General features: G+C 60.2%; 1 protein-coding gene across 8 annotated transcripts in view; it reads right to left on the bottom strand.

The window, feature by feature from the left end:
* LRP1 (LDL receptor related protein 1) overlaps positions 1-19,403 on the bottom strand; it is a 91,525-nt gene extending 72,122 nt beyond the window's left edge. For 6 of the 8 annotated variants that reach the window (XR_008238541.1, XM_052810108.1, XM_052810109.1 and 3 more), the window contains exons 1-2: positions 19,185-19,403; positions 942-1,064 (exon numbers count right to left, since the gene is read on the bottom strand). Coding sequence is in view for 7 of the 8 variants with exons in the window: in XM_052810108.1 (XP_052666068.1) it covers positions 942-1,064; positions 19,185-19,257 (196 nt within the window). In the remaining variant the exon portion in view is untranslated. Of the gene's footprint in view, positions 1-941; positions 1,065-2,122; positions 2,178-19,184 lie in introns of those variants that run through there. The other 2 variants (XM_052810110.1, XM_052810114.1) reach the window with 2 other exon arrangements.
* Between the last annotated feature and the right edge of the window lie 173 nt (positions 19,404-19,576).

Raw genomic sequence — 19,576 nt, 5'->3', positions numbered from 1 at the left:
CCTCCCTCGTCAGACGGAGGGAGAAACCAGGACACAGGGAGAGGTGGTTCCTTGCTCCAGCCCAGCCAGAGCAGAGCCCCCAGCACAGCACGGTGCAGCGGGACCAGCACACCCACCGTCCCTGCAGAGCCCCCAGCACCAGCACGGCTCTGGCTCGCTCCCCCGTGCGGACACCCCACCACCAGCACCTCCAGCCCTTGCACCCCATCTAACCCAGCCCGGTTCCCCATTTGCTTCTGGACTGAGCCCCAGCTGCCCCATCTGCGGCGGGAGCATCCCCAGCACCGGGGCCACCAGCACCGCTGCAGCAGAGCGGCTCCAACAGCCCAGGACAAAACCAGTAAAACCAATACTGCACCCTAATCCAAACACATCCGGGGAAAGCGACATTGCTTTCCCTGGCTGTTCCCCAGGGCTCCCAAAGATCTCCTTCTTCCCTTCAGCCCAGCCCTCGCTCCAAGCACCCGTTAAATGCCAGGCACCGGAGGCACAGCCGCTCGAGGAAGGGATGCAGCTGTGTCAGAGGTGACCCCGTGCAGGCGCAGCCCCTGCCCAGCACCACAGCTCGCTGCATCCTCGCCTCCAGGACTCTGCCTTCCTCGCGTAAATCAGTTTTGATGGAAACAAAAAATAAATCAGTGATACCCTGTTCCCAGGAGGCTGTTTTGTTACGATGGATCACAGCCCCAGAGCCAGAGGCCCCGGGAGCAGCAGCTAGGGAGATAAAGGGAGGACGGACAGATGGACGGCTTGGACTCCTGCCCCGAGTGGTACCCACCCCCCCTCAGAGGTGCTGTGGACTCCTGGTACTCCGGGAGAAACAGGAGCTGAGGTAGAGCAGTTGTGCAGTGACGCCTGTTCGGGACCCTGGAATGACCGTGCAATGAGAATGGATGAAACAAAACCAAAAGAACATTATTAGGAAGGAAAGGCATACATACATATATCGGGTGATTCATCCGAGCCATCCGGACAATCCTTTTCCCCGTCACAGCGCCAGCCCTTAGATATGCACGTAATCTGATCTTTGCATGCAAACTGTTTAGGGCTACATGTCTTCGGTGCTGGATGAGAAAAGAAATAATGATAATAAACAAGATCAGTTTCTTCCCAAAGACAAGTTATTTAAAAAAAAAAAAAATTTAAATTAAGGACTAGATTGCTTTTAGTTTGATTTCTTTCTAACGGCTCAGCGAAAGTTTTAGCCTGGCATCAGATCCATCAACCTTGCCCCTAAGGAAAGGAGAAAATTTAAACTGAAGCATTAATTACACTGCGAGAAAACAGGAACCGAGATCCATGATGCGCTAACAGATTTTAAAGATCATTTAACTTGGATGAATTAGCTCCTGGGAGCCAAAGGCGGTTTATTTTCTATGCTAGACAGTAAAAAAGACAGGGAAAAAAATAAGAAAACCCAAATGAGAACAAATTAAAAAGTAACATTTTTAAATCACAAAGACAGCACCAGCAGCAGCAGGATGGGTTTTCCATCCATCCTGCACCCAAGAAACACACACGTGCGTGGCCAGGATGGTGCTCCCAGGGGAGAGGTTCGACCTCCCTCCTGGGATACGCAGAAATAAAACAAAGTCAGAACAAAAACCAGGAGGAAAACCTGAAGCACAGAGCACAAAACCGGCCTGACCCGTGGTGATGGGAGCAGGGCTGGGGAGAGCCCCGGTGCCCTCGCCCCCAGGCAGCTCCAGACCGGGGTGCCCTCTGCCCCCGCCAAAATTGGCACCTCGAGGAGGCTGGCTGCAATGGGGGGGTCACTGCACCCCCCCGAGCACAGGCTGTGTGACCCCCCCCTTCACCAAAGGGTCGAGGTTAGAAGGGGAGGCAGAGACCCTCGCCCGCCCCCGGCACTGTCAGGCTGCACTTTGCCAGTCAGCCCGCACTGCACCAAGGCCTCTTTTGGCCAATCCACAGCGGCGGGGGCAGCACCAAACGGGAAAAAAAATGCATATGTAGCCGTACATGTAACACACGCAGGGGGTACCAGAGCCAGCCGGCTCGGAGGTGATGCCAAAGCAGGGCCGGCAGCAGGAGTTCAAGTAAGAGCTGCAGTCGGGAAGGGTCAAAACACAGTGAAGCCGTGCCAGCTTCGAACCTGACCCACCGTGCCAGGGGCTCCCAGGCGAGGGCCATTGCCCCGGCATGCAGCAGAGCCCGGCGCCCACGGCCCCGCCGGCTCAGGCTATCTTCTTGCCAGCCTTTCAGCACTGCACTTTCTTCCCAGAGATCCAGCTCTCTGCAGTGAACACTTCCACGCCGATTGCAGCTGTTGCTCGGAACAGCGAGCCCGAGCCCTTGGGAAGGCAGGAAATCTTGAAAACCTAACGAAACGCAACTGTGAATGTTTGTTAAAAGCAAAGGCAGTCAAACACATGCGATTCCCTAAACATTTATCGTGTGTCATCCCTAGTCTTCTGCTAAATTCCCTGCTCCAAGGATCCACTTAAATTTTTGCTCAGCCCATGGAAGGAGGGTCTCTGCATCTGCCTCACTGCAGCCGCACCAAGCAGCACCACCAGCAGGAGCTGCTGCCAGCGCTGCAGCTCATTTCACGCGTTTCATGACCCAGCTCGCCCTCAGGCTCCTGACAGGCAGAGAAGGTGCCGTGATTTCTCTCCAGCTCCTGCCATGTGAAGGAAATGCCGCAGCCAGGTCCAGGCAGCTCCTGTCCGGTCTGCAGCAGGGATGCTGCAAGGGAAGAGGATGGGGAAGGTTCAGTCCCCAGTCCAAATCCTGGTTCCTACGGGGTGGGAGGAAACTCTCCCCACTGTGTAATGATGCTAATTATTCCTCAGACCTGCAAAAGGGCTTTTTTTGATATCATTTGCTTTGATTGAAGAGTACCACCTCCCACAAACCTCGCTTCCCTTCTGTCTTTAAAGCATCAGCATTGGTAGCATTGGAGCTGTTGCTCAGAGGGAAAGGCTCGACACCACGACGGGGAGCTCAGTGCAATCAAGATGGAGACTGGACATACCAAAATGGATGAAACATCCCCTGTTATGAGCAGATGCCTCGCCCTCCACCACCCCCCCACACCTTCTTTAGGCCAGAGGTGACAGAGACCAAGCCTGTCCCCTTCCTCCTACAGGACACGGCAGTGCAGGGCTGGGAGCTCGGGGACAGGCGCCTCCTGCAACAAGCTCTCCTCCGAAGCCGGCTCTGCCACCCCCTCTTCCCGGAGGAGCTCATCTTCCGCCTCCATCTCCCAGCCACAAGCGTACCAAATGCAAGATTCATTAAGAAAACCACAGCAAAGAACCGACACTCCCTTGGATTTCCTGCTCTCCCTCATCCTTCCAGGTCTCCAGCAGCCACAAAGTGACCTACGGCTGCCGCAACCACCCAGCCGACCGCAGCCAGCACCCAGTGGGCCAACAGCGGTCGCCATCTCCCCCCAGGTCCAGCTCAACTCCCAGCCTCTTACCTGCCTCCTGCCCCCCGAGGGGAGCGGGCAGACCTACAAGAAGAGGGCAAACCCCCAGCAAGCGGTTCCCAGCCTGCTGCCCCATCCCAGTTGCTCACAGTCCTGTGGGGCTGCGTCTACACAGGAGGAGAAACCAGAGGCAGGACAGGATCTTGTTTTGCACTGGAGATACCGGTCCTGGAGCAGAGATGCTCACCAGCAGCATGGCAGATTGGCCCCTTGCTCGAAGGAGTCATCCCTAAGTACCAGCACCTACACCCTGCAGAGCAGCCCCGTCTCCGGGGCTGGCTGCACTCGGACCGGAGCAGAGCAGGTTCTCCTGCCGCTAGCAGCAGCTCCCACACACAGGAGCAGAATACGTGGGATTTCTTCCGAACGCTGAAACATCGCTCGCGCACGCTTCGTCAGGCTGCACACGTGTCATGGCTTTCCTCAGGGAAAGCCACCCCCGAGGACACGTGCCCTGCTGACACTCACCCCCTCTCAGAGGTGGTGATGCTCCAGCTCAGTCCTTCCCCTGGCGCAGGCAGACCCCCGGGAGCAGTCCTGCCACCCCTTGATGCCCCAAGGCACGTTAACCTGTAAAGCTGCACCCGAACCCGGCTCAAACCACTGACCGTCCCCCCTCTGCTATTCCCAAACATGAGGACAGCTTCGGCAGCACGAGGCCTCGCGCCTTCTAGAGCGGCTTTTGCATGACGGCCGCCGCTGTGGCTCCGTGCAGGAGGAGGGAAGGAGATCACTTCCCCTCTCGGCAGCCAGCTCTCCAGGCTCCTCGGCAACCCCACGCACTTTCTGTTCTTGCACAGCATGTTCCCAGTGAGTTAAATGGCCCTGGAGTAAGTGTCGAGATGCCTCAGTGCCAGGTGGACAATTAGAGAAGGTATCTGTTAATGCATCCTTCACACGGAGCCAAATTTCTTTCCGAAAGCCAGGCGGCCGCACCAGCAGAAGCGGCAATGGCAGCGGAGAGCGGAGCTCCAGCTCCGGGTCGGAGAATAAAGGCGCCTTCATGCAGCGCACAATGGCCAGCTCAGAGCGGGGCCAGGACAGCTGCAAGAGCCGTCCGCGGAAAACACGTCCCTCTTTGGCAGTTGGAGGAAAGATCCCTGCTTAAAAGTAATTCAAAGGGGACAGAGGGGAAAAAATTGTACTAAAAAAGTGGCAAAAAAAATGGCTATTTGGGTGCAAGAAAGGGAATCCTTCTTCTTCGGTACGGGGTGGGAGCAGACCCCCCAGCAAGGGGCGCGGAGCGGCAGCGGGGTCTTCCTCGGCAGGACAGGGACCAAAAGCCTGGCTGCGGCTCCCGCCATCCCCCTGAAACAGGCAGCCAGAGGCTTTGCTTAGAGTGCAGCGGGTTGGGGAAAAGGGCTGTTAAAGAAACACAACAAAACACATTTCATTTTTGCCTGAAGCAAGAAATCGACACTTCCATTTAAACGGACTATTTCAGGAGGCTGGTGAGCAGGAGGTCTTCACCTTGAGCAGAAGCCAAATTACCTTCAGTGCACAGATGAGTATGGCATAAAAACCTAGATAGACTGGAAGCAAACCACAAAAATATTAAAGAACTCCCTCCCTGAGCAAGCCGTACTTTCCTCTTCAGCCCAACTCCTCCTCCCCTCCTCGGGAGGAGGTGGCTGGCCAGTACTTTGCAAAGGAAACAGCGCTGGCCATAAATACGGACTGGAATGAGCGTGATTTGCAAAACAGATGTTCTGGGGGGGGAGAAGAAAGCGCGAAAGGGAGAAAAATAAATCCACTCCACATTCCTCCCAGGTCTCCATCCCCAGCTACCCCCTCCCCTCCACACTCGCACACCCCATCTTATACGGCGAGGAGCCTGCCAAAGCACACACCTCTGGCGCTGCGCAAACAGAGCTGGGCTCGCCCCGCACCCGGGGCGCGCAGGGAGTCTGCAAACCCGCCTGGCACACGGACTCGGCCCTGGCAGCTCACCCTGTGCCGGCCAGGATGGATGCAGCAGCCGGGTCCGAGGGGCAGCAGGGAGCCGGTGGTCTGCAGAGCCCCGGCCAGGCACCCCGCAGCCCCGGGCCAGCCGGAGCAACGCGCGCGGCACACCCGGCCGGACGCTCCTAGCTCCCGACACCGCACGTGTGCGCTTCGCCTCGGTGAAACAAAAATCTGCCAGGTTGTTGCAGAGGAGAAAAAGCCGAGCGGGAAACCGTCACAACCTGGAGCGGGGGAGACGGCGAAGCCCCAGAGAGCAAAGGTGGCATCCGCCAAGCTCCAGCCCCATCGAGCTCACCGCCATCCCGAGCACGTCGGCACGATGTGCCAAGAAGGCTTAGCGCACGCCAAGGTGCAGGGGAAGCCGCTGCTACAATCTGCTCTGCTCCCAGTTACCGTTTTGGCCACTTTTGGCTGATTGCTTTTCTCAGGGGAGGGCCTGTCCTGTCAGCCAGCTGAACATCATGTCTTCATCCCACTGTCCTTCCTCTTCACCACCCCTCCCTGTCGACTCAGCTCTCAAGACATCACTTGGCCAGAACATACCACAACTCCAAGGCCGCTCTCCCCATTAACAGCCGAGCCCGTGTCCCCTGCGGAACCCCCCCGAAGCGCTGGCACGCAGTCCCATGGCACCAAGCTGGAAGATCGTCCAAGTCGCCCAATTAACCAAACACAAAAATCAGAGTCACCTTATACGTCCATTTTTCTCCCTCACATCGTCCATCCTTTGTCCTTGAATTTCAGAAAAAACATGATTTGTTCCTTTTCAGCGCTTTCAGGACTATTCAGATTTCCCAGAGTTTCTCTGCAGCCACGGGACAGACACCAGGAAAGGATAAAGCACTGAAGCACACGCACCCCTCAGCTCTTTCGTGCTCCCCTGGTCCAGGGTCTAGGGCTTGCTACAGAAGCCATGAGGCTGATGCTAAAACCCCAAATCCCCGCAGGGGCACAGCTCGGTGCAAAAGTTTGTGCAGAATTTGCAACTGACAACTAATGTAAATTTGCCAGGTCCTTCAGCTCCAAAAAGCTAGACAGGGCAATAGAGACATTTAAAATAACAAAACCTAAAGTTTGTAGGCACATTTTTTCAAGGGGAAGGGGAACGGAAGGCTTATTTGTTTGTTTTGTGTTTAAATACAAGATCTCTAAACAGTTCAAATGCATTTTTGCCATTCTTCCATCTGGCCCCCTCGAATGGGAAGATTCAAACCAGATCCACTGCTCCATCCCAGCCGCCGCCTCCATGAATGACGTTGCTGTGCGCTCCCGGCCATTCCCGCCGGAGAAGCCGCAGGTATGCGCGGCTGGGCTGGGGGGGAGGGGCCCGTCCAATTGCTAAGTAAATATTGACTTTAAAATACATTTATTTTTTTTTTCCCCTTTTCCTTTCAAGTCAAGTCTGTCTATGGCTTCTAAATCACGAGGCATTAACCTTCTTTAAAAAAAAAAAAAAAAAAAAGACAATTTTGAGAGGAAAAGCCCGCCTCCGCTTTGCCAGAGAGACATAGAACGGCAGCGAAACGCCATTCATAGGAAAGGCTGCGGCTGGAAAAGTGCGCCCCGGCCGAGGACGGTCGGAAGGGCTCCTGAGCGGGTTTGCTGCGACTCGCCTGATTTTTAGAACCACCAAGGAGGCAAGCTGAAAACAGCAACAAAAATGCAACCAAAGCGAAGCACCGGCAGAACCCCCAACCATCGCTTTGGGCACTGATCTGGTGCACCCCATAGCACGCCAGCATCTTCCCTGGTTTCTCACCTCTGGCTTCTGCTCGTCTTCCCCTGACCTGACGGGGGGGATGCTCTTGAGAACCAAGTGGAAGCTCCCGTCCCGTCCGCCCCATTGCGGGGCACGATCAGGGCTGTCATCCCACGCGTCAGATCCCGCTGCCGGGAGGGACAGGCAGGATGGTTTCCATCTGCTGCCCAAGAGCTACCAGATTCGCAGGCAGCCCCCCTCGAGGCCACACCGAGCGTTTAAGTACTCAGCAAGGAGCCCGTCGCCCCACCGGGGACAGCCTGGCCCTCGACCCCCGCTGTCCCCAGAGGCTGACCGTGTGCCCAGACGGCTCCTTCCCACGTGGGCTGCGCGCCGCGCGCCCTCCCATTGCCCGCCTGGGCGCTCCCCACGGCAAGGGACACCCATCCCTGCCCACGGGCACAGGGAACACCAGGGCAAAGAGTGGGAGCAACCGGGTCCCTGCACCAGGTAACCTGGGGTGCGCCAGGGAGGGGGAGCCTGGGACCCCAACGTCCCCCTCCGGTCCGGGGACAACCCCAGCTCCCGGCTCCCTCCGAGCAGCAGAGTTCCCACGGCCGGGGCAGGGAGAGGCGATGCAACCCAAGGGCGCAAGGGAGAAGCCCCGGCACCCCAGGCTCTGTCCCCGACGCCTCCGCCACGTGCACCGGGACGGGATTTCCACCGGCTGCAGGACCAGCCATCACAGCACATCACTCCCAAACTCAGACAAAGGAGGAAAGGGGAGGGAAGACCAGGGGAAGAAGGACGATGGATGGGAGAACATGCCCCTAAGGGAGGATGGAGGCTGCCCAAAAGCATCCGTCCCCAGCAGGGAGGGGGAAGGGGAATAAAATCATATTGTGGCTCCCAAGGGCTGCTTTCATCCCCGACAGCACCGCGGTCACCTGACTTCAAACAGATCCAGGGGGAGACGATTTAAATGCGAACACGCATCAGGAAATCTGGACGCGCTGGGAGGAATGCGCTCCCCCGCCCGCCCAGCCCCTTCCCCTCTCGCTCCCAAGGCTCCGGCAGCTCCGCCGCCTTCAGATGAAATGCATTAAAAAAAAAAAAAAAACAGAAAAAGAAAAGATTTGCATTTTAAACCAAATTCAGAAGCTGGGAGATCTGCGCTGGAGTGCGATCCTCCTCATCCCCCTCCTGCCTCTGGCCCCACGGAGAGGTCCTTAGAAGAATGAGCTGAAAAATGGCAGGAGATGGAACCAGATGAAACGAATCCATAGCATTTTCAGAACTGGAAAAAAAAAAAAAAAAGAGCTTGATCATACAAAACATGGTGGGGAAGGGCAGAAGGGGCAGGCTCCAGCCACACAGTGGAGGGTGTTTCAAGGAAAAAATCATGCTTTTTTGATTTCTTTCTCTTTTTGCAGCTTATCTGCAATTTAAATGAAAAAAAGAAAAAAAGAAAAAAAAAAAAAAGGAAAAAAGCATTTGCAGCCAAGAGAAAGGGGCTTAAGTCCTCTCAGTGCAGTTGGACGGGCTGCAGCCGTCCCTGGCCAGCAGCCATCCCTGCTGGGGGGATGCCCCACTCCCCCCCCCGCCCCTCTGCCAGGGCTGGCCCCTCTCCTTCCCCAGACAAGGGATGGGGAGGGGGCAGCGGCTGCAGGCAGGAGCCCCTGCCAGCCAGGGGGCTGGTGCAGAGGCCCCCCCGCCTCCTCTACCTGCTCAGAAGGTTTTATTCCCTTTATTTATTCTAGCAATAAGAAGTGGGATGTTTATACCCTCAGCAGTTGGGAACCCAAACAGAATATAGTGTTCTGCACTGGAGGCAGTTATTTATGGCTTGTGGCTAAAGCTGATAACGCTTCCTCCAGAGACCTGCCTGCATTGTGCAATAAAGCAATTGCACATTATAGATTAATAGGCATTTCATCTGGACAGCTGAATCAGGGGGCAGGACGCTGCCGGAGCTCAGCAGCAGAGCCCAGGGCTGAATGCAGCCCGTGGGGGCTTCGCTGGGGCAGGAGGGTGCTGGGCTTCCTCCTGCCCAGGACGGGCATCAGCTTGCCAAGGCTTTCAAAGCACTGGAGCCAGGCCAAAACCATTGGCCTTAATTCATTAGTCAACTCAATTTCGCTGGCTTCGCAAATAAGGACTTTGTCTGAGATGGGGGAAACGGAGCAGAGCAGCTATTGTGCCCCAGGAGCGGGCAAAAAGGGCCCTTTGAGAGGACACTCTGCCGGAATAAAAGTCACTTTTATCCCAGAATAATTAGCGTACTCTGAGTACACTAATTATTCTGGCATAAAGGGACTTTTATTCCCGAGCAGCACGTCTGCGCGGGGAGCTGCTCTGGATTCTGGTCCACCTGCCCGTGTGAACGCAGACCCCGCGCCAGGGACAACCCAGCCAGCCCCAGTTCACAGGGACTGTTGATGTGGGGACCCACTGGCCACCTTGGGGTGGCCATCCCCGCGGGTCCCAACCAGGGTGCACACAGGGGGTCCCACCCCAGCCGAGGCAGGGAGAAGTTGCCCCCTCGCTTGCCCATCCTGCCCCCCAGGAGACGCAGGCGATTCCAGGAGGCCGGAGAGCAGCAAGGGGGGGGGGATGTGAGGACCTGCAGACCCAGCCCTGTCTCCAGCCACCAGGTCCCCTCCTGAAGTCCTCTGGGGACCCGCGCGCTGCGGGGAGCATCTCCCGGCTCTGGGGAGGACAAGGTCACGGAGCCACCGCACCACCCGTTGCACAGCATGATCTCCTGCTATTTCAAGGACTCCCCAGGAGAAAACAATCCACGGCAGCGCCGCAGCCCTTCCCTGCTCCTGCCAGAGCTCCCTGCCCACACAGGGATTTCGGCTGTCACCTGCTCCCGTCCCGGTCCCCAACAGCAAACCCGACCAGCCCGCAAGGACACAGCCCCAATAGCTGCCTTCCCGCCAGCAGATGCCACACCTGCACCAGTGCTTTCCAGGCACGGGCCACTTGGCAGCTTCCACGGCAAGCACACGCGGTGGTGCAGGACAGGAGAAGGTTTGGGGTTTCCTCGACAGCGCGCCCCAAGAAGGCGCGTCCTGCAGCAGCTTTGAGGTGGCTTTGCAGAGCTGCAGCCCGCGGTATCTCAGCATCCTCAGACAGCTGCACAGCCCCACGGCTCGAGGGGGGTCCACGCTGGAGCTCATCCCTGCTCCGCCACGCCGGCCCAGCACTGTCCCTCCTGCCACAGCTCCGGGCCCGGACATCAGTGGCAGGCGGGCGACCAAGCCCCTGCACCAAGAGCTCTGCAGAGCTCGGTGGTGCCCACGAGCCACAGGTGCTGCCCAAACGGCGAGATCCAAACCAGAGCAGGGAGGGAACCCAACAACAGAGCAAACCCTAAAGCCGCGTGCAGGACTGCCGCAAAACACCCAGGCTTGTCGCTGCTGCACATCTGCAAATCGCAGAATGACCTCGCCACGTCCCCATGCGCCCTGGGCCGAGGGACCGGAGCAGGTTTGCTCAGCAGCTCCCAGACACCCGCTCAGCTGTATCTAGAGAGGTAAAGGGGAAAAAAATTCTTAGCATGGTGAAATGTCCCATCTGTTTATAAATGGTACAAATTATTAAAGGGGAACCCGATACCGTTATGTCTGCACCGATGCTGCATCCTAGATGCTACCCTGCCCCTTGGCATCTCCACCAGCACGGCTCGGCTATGCCAGCAATGAACTGCTTGCTGACAGCAGCCCGGATGCTCCAAGGCTGTTCCTGCTGGTCAGGGATCCTGGTTTGCCTGGTTTTACGTTCTGCAAGTTGCAGAAAAAGCAGCTTTAAGATTTTACACAGCCGAAAGGGCGCGGTGCTGGGCCGGGCGGGTTTTGAGGGACGATGGCATTGGAGCAGCTGCGGAGGAGAAGACCAAGCTGGTGACTAAGCACAGCACTAGGCTCAAAATCCGCTCTTCCACAGGGAAAACACGCTCCAGGCTGCGAGAGGAGACGCTGAGCGAACCCATCTGGAAGGGCCGGTGGCGGCCGGGGGCTGCGGCAGGAAGCGGGGCCACGGTGTGGGCACCGACCCAGGGATGCTGAGCCAGCTTGGGGCCGCTGGTTCTGCCAGGAGCAGCCCCCAGGAGCAGGCAGGGGACGTGTCCAACGGCATGGATGAGGCCAGGGGCCCATGGACATTTCAGCTGATGTTTTCAGGACAGGGGGAGGAAATTTTCCCTCCTTGGAAATAACCCGGGAATGGCAGGTCCCTGCTCAGGGGCAAATGCAGTGGCTGGCCCCAGGGCAGAGGTGCCGGCACAACCCAACTCTCCGAACGGCTTTTGCCCTCAGTGCCCTGCAGCATCCGCCCGGACTGCTGGGAAGGCGGCCGCCGCGGGAAGTATTAAACTGAAGTGCTTCCTTTTCCAAACAATAAAAAGGCACCACGACACCGGCGGCACCAAGTGCCTGGAGGAAACCCTTTGCAGCCTTCTCCCAACTCCCCTCCCCACGCCAGCTGCCTGGAGGGACGGAGTTGGGCACCGAGCCGACCCACACGCCCGAGGGAGGATGGGGCTGCCGAGGGAGGACGGGGCTGCCGCAAACGCCATGCTTCAGGGTGCCACTGCCCCCCCGGGTCAGGGCCGTCCTCAGTGTCGTGCATCAGCTGGAGCTGCTCTCCCAGCCGCAAACCAAGGCGGGTACGGCCAAGGGGCATCGACGGAGGCAGCTGGGGACGGGCAACACACTTGTCCCCAGACGAGGCTGCAGGTAGGCACAAGGAGACGGGTGGGCACGCACTGGCAGCCCCACCATCAGCAAGCCGGTCTGGTGCCTGCAGAGCAGAGAGGGGCAGGGCGGACAGGGGAGCGTACTGCTGCTCCCCATTGCCACAGCATCACACTCACGGCACGAGCGCTTGCATCCCCGGCACAATCCTTTAGGCCACGATATTCAAATTCTGAGCACAGCGCAAACAGAAAATCACCAGGCACGTCTGCAGGGTGCCAGCGCATGCCACTGCGGCATCAAGGGGCTCTGCGCCCCCGGGGTGCAGGAAAGCAGAGGGAGAGGACACCAGGAGGGACTCAGCCCCCAAGAGCCCGATGCAGCAGCATGAGGTGCGGGCACCCCGGCACAGCCCATCTCGCCAGCGGCACGAGCAGCAAAGACGCTCGACTGTTCATCAGCTACAATGAACCGCTGTGTGAATCCGGGACCCAGCAAGCACTCGGTCCCCGCGCTCAGACGGCTGCAGCGGCGCCTGCAAACAAAGAGCTGCACCATATTAAGTAAATGGACTAGATTGATGTGTTTCAAAGCTCTCGACAGATTAAAATAACAATTTGCCTGGCAGCCCACAGCAAACAAAACCCAGCCACCCCCAGCAAGGCCGGGGCAGGGGAGCAGCAGCGTGGCGACTCAGAAAGCCTTTGTCCCCCCCAGCTGAAATCCTCCTCCTCAGTTCGATCGCCAAGGGTTGTACACCAGAGCCCTGAGTCCAGCAGAAAGTCTAAAAGCAGCGATTACTTCCCTCACCCACCCACACCAGCACCCCCGTTATTCACCAAGCGAACCGCATGCTCATGGTTCACCTCACCCTTCACCTGCCTGCCACCAGCTTGCGCACCAGGATGCGACCGTCAACATCCACCCATCCTTGCCACGGTCTCATTTGGAGAAAGGGCATCTCGCAAGAGGCTCATTACTCCACTCAATTAAAGATGGAACTTCCAACTCAATTAGACTCCCTCCCAGCCATCTGCAATTCTCACTGATGCCTCAGTCCACATGTTTTGGACCTTACAGACCTGCTCTCACCTTCCCCACAGGCTGACATTCCTTGGAGCCAAGGCTGCTCTTCTTGTCCCTCCCCTCGGTGGCACCGTTAGCATGGTCCCACCGGAAAAGCTCCGAGCTGCCAGCAAGGTCATTATCCAACATTTCCATTGCCAACCCCACAAGCCCTTTGCTTCAAGCAGTGCTGGGACCGTCTCTGATCCTGCAAAGCATCTGCATGATTGCAGCTCTAGTCTGCTCCATTCCCCTGGCTAAGAAAGGACATTGTGAGTCTATATTTAGCCCTAGAAACGGCTGGACTACGTTGGGAAAAGCAACCTCGGCACAACAGAACAATATCCAGCAAAACAGTCCTCACGGCCCACCCAGTACTTTTCCTTCTTAAAATAAGAGGCACAGAGTGAAGGAAACAAGAAGTTTCAGCTGAACTAGAAAATGCTGAAAATATTTGCTGCTGCTGCTTGCCGCTGGCAGGTCAGCCTGCCAAGGTACATTAAATGGAAGTGACTGAAAAGTTAAGTCAACAGCAAAAACCTGGTCCGTAAATAGCTTGAGTTGGTCTTGCAAAATCCAAAGGAGAGGAAAACACATCCCCTGGACAGCACGCCGCAGCGCAGATGGAGCCGACATTCCGTTTGGGAGAGCCAGCGGACGACGACACCGGACGCAAAACCTCCCCAGACGCTCGGCGAGGCCCCAGCACACGCTGCCTCCAGCCCAGGCGCCGCCAGCCACCCCAGCCACCCACAGGGTCCCGCGTGGGGCACGGCAGGCGTGATCCGCACCCCCCCGAGACGGGGCCACCCCCCCGGCACACACAGCACTCAGTCCAGGACCAACAGCACCAGCTGCTCCCCCAGTGCAAAACGGGGCTCGGTGGCCTCTGCCGGCTCTCCTCTGCATGGCCGCGATGCAAGCGGGGCCCAGAAATGCACACACGCACCCCCCTGCTCCCCGGGGAAGAGCAGCTGCTTCGCTTCGAGGACACGGCAGGATCCTGGGGAGCAGCACACCCACAGCAACGGCAGAGGAGGGCAGGCTGCCATAGGGACCCCAACCTGCAGCTCCCAATTGAGGGCTGAGCATCCCGCACGGAGAGGGACGTCCACAGGAACGCAGCCAGACGTGCTCTCCAGACGGTGACAGAGATAAAATTCAGTCCAAGCACAAGGAGAGTCTTGCCTACCTGGCAAAGCAGCAAAGAAACAGGCAGACGCATCCAGCGCTCACCGGCTGAGTCAGCCGCACGCCGCCACGACCGGGAGACCGCACCATCTCCAAGGAGCCCGTTTCCCAACTCTGGGACTGCTGGATTCATCCTGGGCATTTCAGCCAAGACTCACGACTTGTTGAGATGAGCTGGGAGCAGAGGGACTTTGTGTTTGGCTGAGGTGCCGCAAGCAGGCTGGCGGCTCTCGGAGAGGCGCAGCCCCCGAGCAGGGCTGTGGGTCGGCCAGGGGGTCTCAGGGGCACAGAGCAAGGGTTTTATCTGCAGGGTTGGCACAAAGAAGGTGCTTGACGCGTATCTGGAAACTGAAATAATTTCAATGCCTGGAAGATGAACCTCCTGCCCCATGACAAAGCCGCGGTCTCACCCGCTGATTACCACCGTGCTAATCGTGCCGACTCAGCAGGACTGCAGCGCAGCCTGTCCCACCCTGGGCGCTTAACGGCTCCCGAGGGCCCAGCCCCGACCACACCGCCCCAGGCTGTCCTGCGGTTTCGGGAAGCACCCCCATGCACCCCCTTCCCAGGGCAAAGGGCACTTGCAGAGGCACATGCTCCCTGCACCATTTTGGAGAGGCTCCTCAAGGCCAGAGGCCCTGCTGAAAGGCCGTCCACAGGGAACACGGGTTTGGGCAGTCATCCCAAAGGCACAGCCAAAATCCCAGAGCGCCATGGGTGGTCACAGAGATGGGCTCAGCTTCTCCTGCCTCCCGGGGCATCGGTGCCACACGGGGCAGCAAAACCCCCAGCTGCAGGCACCAGTCCCTGGGAGTAGGCATCTGGAGCGGGGCAGCGGGAGCACGGGGGCAGCCCCACTCCCCGCAGAGCTTCCCGAGCGCTCGCGAGATGGTGGCGAGACCTCGGCAGCAGGATCCACCTGACAGCAAGAGCAGCTCCCTCCTCTCCGCCACCGGCTGCTCGCGCTGCCGCTGCACAGGAATGAGCTGCGCAAGAACCCGCTGGCAGCAGCGCAGCACCAGGCAGCCCACGGCATACGTGAGCACTGCTCCGCAGACCCTCGCGTGCCCAACATCCCCAGCCGCCACAGTCGCCTCTATGAATGGTAACGATGCTCCCCCGTTTCTGCCCAAAGGGCTGCTTGCCCTCACCCTGCCCTGTCCTCAATCACCCTCCCCAGTCTCAGCCCACAACTGCAGCAAACACCAGGAGATAACCAGAATGCTACCACAGCCCCGGAGCGGCAGCCCCCGGGTACCCCCACGCCCTCCCAGAGGGGGAAGGAGAGGGGCTGAGCTCAACCTGCCCATGATCCCTTCCCAAACACCCTCATCCCAGGCAGCGGGAGGATGGTTTTTGGGGCCAAACCTCCTGCCTTGAAGCTGCTCATGTCACCACACTGTTCCCCCCTCCCCGCGGACTCGAGGGCTGTGTTTCTGGGGACCCCACCTAGCAGCAGTTTTACACAGCTTCTCCCTTAACTTGTCTCTGCTCTTTTGCTCTGATCCTGCTGTTTCTGCGAGGTGACAGGGATGCCATGTGCAGCAGACCGCAGCCTGTGCTGGCTGGCGTACCAGGCAGGCAACTGGCCCTGCCCCACCGGGGAGCCAGCCACACTGGGCAGCCACGGATCAAGAACAGGCTGGTGGTGAAGAGGAACCAATTAACGCCAAAGCAGAGTCAGCTCCTCCAGAAGAGGAGGCTCCGGGGACCAGGGCCTTTGAGGAACAGGGAGGACCGGGGCGGTTGTGCTCCCCATCAGCCCGACCAGTACTCGACACCGGAGGAAAAGCATCACCAGCTGGAAGGATTGAGCAGCCCCCGCTCCTTGCCAGTTCACAGGCTCCCGCTGAGCACATGGAAACAGCACGGAGAGAAGACGAGAGGCGAGTGGTGGGGCTGAGACGCCAAAGACGAGGGGGACGCCACAGCTGTTCCCACCTCCGCACCACCCACAATGCCTCGAAACAGCTTTGGAAGCAGTGAGAAGGCAACGCCTCAGCTTCACCCCAAAACAGGCAGCACTGCCAGGCTTTGCCAGGGATGCTCCACTGCTGCGCCATCCTCTTGATGTCAGCGCACATCGCCGGCCAGGGAGCACGTGGGATGGAGCCCTGCCCTCTCCTCCGGACACTGCAGCAGCACCAAGGCATGTTGGCACTCCACTGCAGAGCACCTCCTGTGCAGGTGCAGAGCCCCACGGGGCTCCCGGGAACCCCAAGCTCTGCAGAGCAAAGGGTCTTCCTGGGACACTCCGCGTGGGGGTGCCAGGCACCCTCCCCTCCCTACCCGTGCACAGAGGAGCCCCCAGCCAGTCCTCGCAACAGGCCCCCCCCCCCCAACGGCTCCTGTCTTCACCTCTGCTGAACCCAGTGCAGCTCTAGGCATGTCCACGCATGCCCAGGGAAACAGCACGCACACACACGTGCACACACAGGCACACGCGCTCCCCTCGCGCGCACGAGACGCGCCAGACCACCAAGGCTGCGAGAGGGAAGCGCTGCACCGAAACACCGCAGCCACCCTTAACCACAGGTATTTCCAAAACAGAAGCGGGGCAATCCCTGCCTGCCCTCACTCCTCTCCCAAAGGCTGCCCAGCTCTGCCCGCTGAGGCAGCGGGACCCAGGGAAGCTCCACAATGGAGGAGCTCAGGCAGAGAGAAGCCACACACCGGTGCCCTTTGTCCCCCTGGAAGACCTTCCCCCCCCACCTCCTACCCCACCAGCTGTACTTTGCCTCCCCCTTCTCCTGCAGCCAAAGCCAGGAACAAATGAACAGCTTCCAGAGCTGCAAACCAAGGCAGCGATTTGGGAGTGCAAACCGAGGCAGCGGGTGCGGGGAGTTGGGTCTCCGGACAAGGACAGGGACCCTGCACCCCACTCCCAGCGGCACCCGGGCAACACCAGCTCCACCATGGTTCCGGCAGAGCCCCCTGCACCAAGCTCGCCCCTGCCTGCAGCGGGCTCAGGCAGTGGGAGACCTGCAGTCAGAGAAACCAGAGCCCGGGCAGGACCGCTGGGGCCAAGGCACCAGCTCAGGTGCCACCTTCTGCTTCCGAGCCAGCCCAGCCATGCCCCTGCCGGAGTGGGGGGCTTTGAGAGCCCCCTCTGCATCCACCCGCCCACAGACTCGCACAGCTCCTTCCCCAGCTCTCTGGAGGACCCCTCGCCCTGCTGGGCTGCCCAAGGCTCCATGGGACAGAATGGCACCTCACTCCCCAACGTTCCCCCCAAGGTGAGCGTGCCACTGGAAGGAGGAGGCGTCTCTGAGCTGGCTTTTGCCCCACTCCAGCTCACGGGGTGGAGAAGCGGATGGAGGAACTTCTCTCCAGCACATCATCGTTCTGCAGCCTCGTTTCCAAAGGCAACGCAGCTTATGCAATGAGTGATGCCTGTCCCTCCCACCCCCACGAACTTCTGCATCTGCCGGCTGCTCCGAGCCACCATCAAGCAGGGACGATGCCTCTGAGACCCGAGGTCCCCAGGAGCGGGGCGGGAGCAGGCAACCCCAGCCGGCTCAGCTGTTAACCATCACCTGCACCGCTGAGCCCACTGAGTCAGTGCCAGCAGGTCAATCAACGCTGTGCTAATGACTGCACGAGTGTCAGCTGAGCAGGAACTGCTGCGGGGTGCCACAAGCTGCTCTGCTCCTGCCACCTCCCTTCAAGGGACACTAATTAAGCACCCGGACCTCCAGTGGGGCGAGGAAGGGCTGGAGGGAAGGAAACCACAGGCTCCAGCCTCCTGCAGCCCCAGACACTAATCTGGGGCAGGGATCTGGCATTTGCCGGAACCTCCTCCCCCATCCCTCCGACCTGGTGACGGGTCAGGCACTGCCACTGCCACGACACCAAATGCCAGTAGCTTCATTCACCTGGTTCGCTCCAAGGTGGGCGAAGAAAGGGGACAGAAAAACCTTCCCCAAAAAACCCTCACCAGTCTCTTGCCTTCACCAGGCCGTTCCCATCTGGACAGAGGGATTCCGTAAGAGGAAAGCTGAGAGAGCCAACTCAGAACCCCCCCCTCTCTGCTTTTAAAGGGAAAAACAGCCTCCTGCCCCACGCATTCAGGCATTGCAAGGAACTTCACCGCCGGTTCCCGGCTCGTTCGGCTGCCAGCTCCTAAACGCGCTCACGCTGCCAAGAGCAGCCCCTTGTACATTCAAAAGCCCGGCCATTGAGCTGACGAGCTCGCTAAAGTATTTACTGAATAGATCAATAAGAGCAGGGAACGAGACGTGCGCAGCTTGGAAAAAAGCGGCTGGCAGGGGAGGCTGGACAGACAGACAGACAGACAGCCCCATCGCTGGGTAAACATTTTCCTAGTGCCACCAGACCGGCCACGGCCAAACTCCGCAGCGGGGCTGTCGCGGCTCCAGAAGAAGCAGCAGCCCCAGTTACGCAAGAGCGGGAGCGTGGGGCGAGGCCGAGCTGTCAGGGACGTCCCCGGGGAGCGGGGGGGACCCCAGCCCTCAGGGACCCCCGGCCCCCCCAGGGACCCCCGGCCCCGGCTCCCGCAGCGGCGCCGGCTTCCAACTTTCCTGCTTGGCTGTAGGGAAAACTTTGGATTCCAGAGGAAAACGGGATGGCGGGCGGGCTGAAAGTCACCAGAAACTGGCAAAGAGGGAGAAAATGGGGAGAGCGAGCGGCCACCCGCGGCTGGGAGGGGGGACGGGGTGTTGGGGGGGGGGGCGCAGCCTCGCACTGCGGCGCGGCGGAGGGGCGCGGGGAAGCGCGGCCGGCGGGGAAGGACGCGCCGCCCGAGCCGGCTCCCGGTGCGCCCGTCCCCCCCGTCCCCCCCGTCCCTCCCGCGGCGCGGCGGGGCCGGGCTGCGCCCGCTCTTGCTTTGTCACGGCGGCGCTGCCCGCCGCGGCGGGGGGACGCGCGGCGCCTCCCGCCCCCTCCCCGGCCCGGCCGAGCGCTGCGGCCCCGCCGGAGCTCGGCCGCTCCCGGCCCCGCGTCCCCAACAGCGGCCGCGAGGCCGCGCGGCTGCGGCGCTCCCCCCCACCCCAACCCCGCCGGGCGTCCCCGCCGCACCGCTCCCCGCTGGGGGGGGGGGGGGGGGGAACCGGCCGCCCCCCGCCGCCGCCCCGCGCGGCCCCGGACTCACCTTCGAGGGCGCGGGCGGCGGGCGCGGCCAGCAGGGCCAGCAGGCACCCGGCGAGGGGCAGCAGCGGCCCCATGCCGGCGGCTCGGCGGCGGCTCCTCACGCCGTGCTGCCCGCGGGGCGGCGCGTCCCGGGCCCGCGCACCGACATCCGCGGAGGGAGGGGGCGCGGGCGGGGGCGGGCGGGGGAGGGACGGGACGGGACGGGGCGGGCGGACCCTCCGGGCTGGGCGGCGGCGGCGGCGCCGGGGGCGGCGGGGCGGGGGCGGGGGGCTGCGCGCGCGCGCGCGCCGCCGCCGCCGCGGAGAGATGGATGGAGCGCGCGCCGCCGCCCGCCTGACGTCACCGGCCTCGAGCCGCCGCCGCCGCCGCCGCTGCCGCGCGCGAGCGCGAAAC

This window comes from Harpia harpyja, chromosome 15 (genome assembly GCF_026419915.1).
Source record: "Harpia harpyja isolate bHarHar1 chromosome 15, bHarHar1 primary haplotype, whole genome shotgun sequence".
NCBI classification, from domain to species: Eukaryota; Metazoa; Chordata; class Aves; order Accipitriformes; family Accipitridae; genus Harpia; species Harpia harpyja.
The sequence above is the reverse complement of the archived record's forward strand: the minus strand, read 5'-3'. Positions and strand labels throughout refer to the sequence as shown.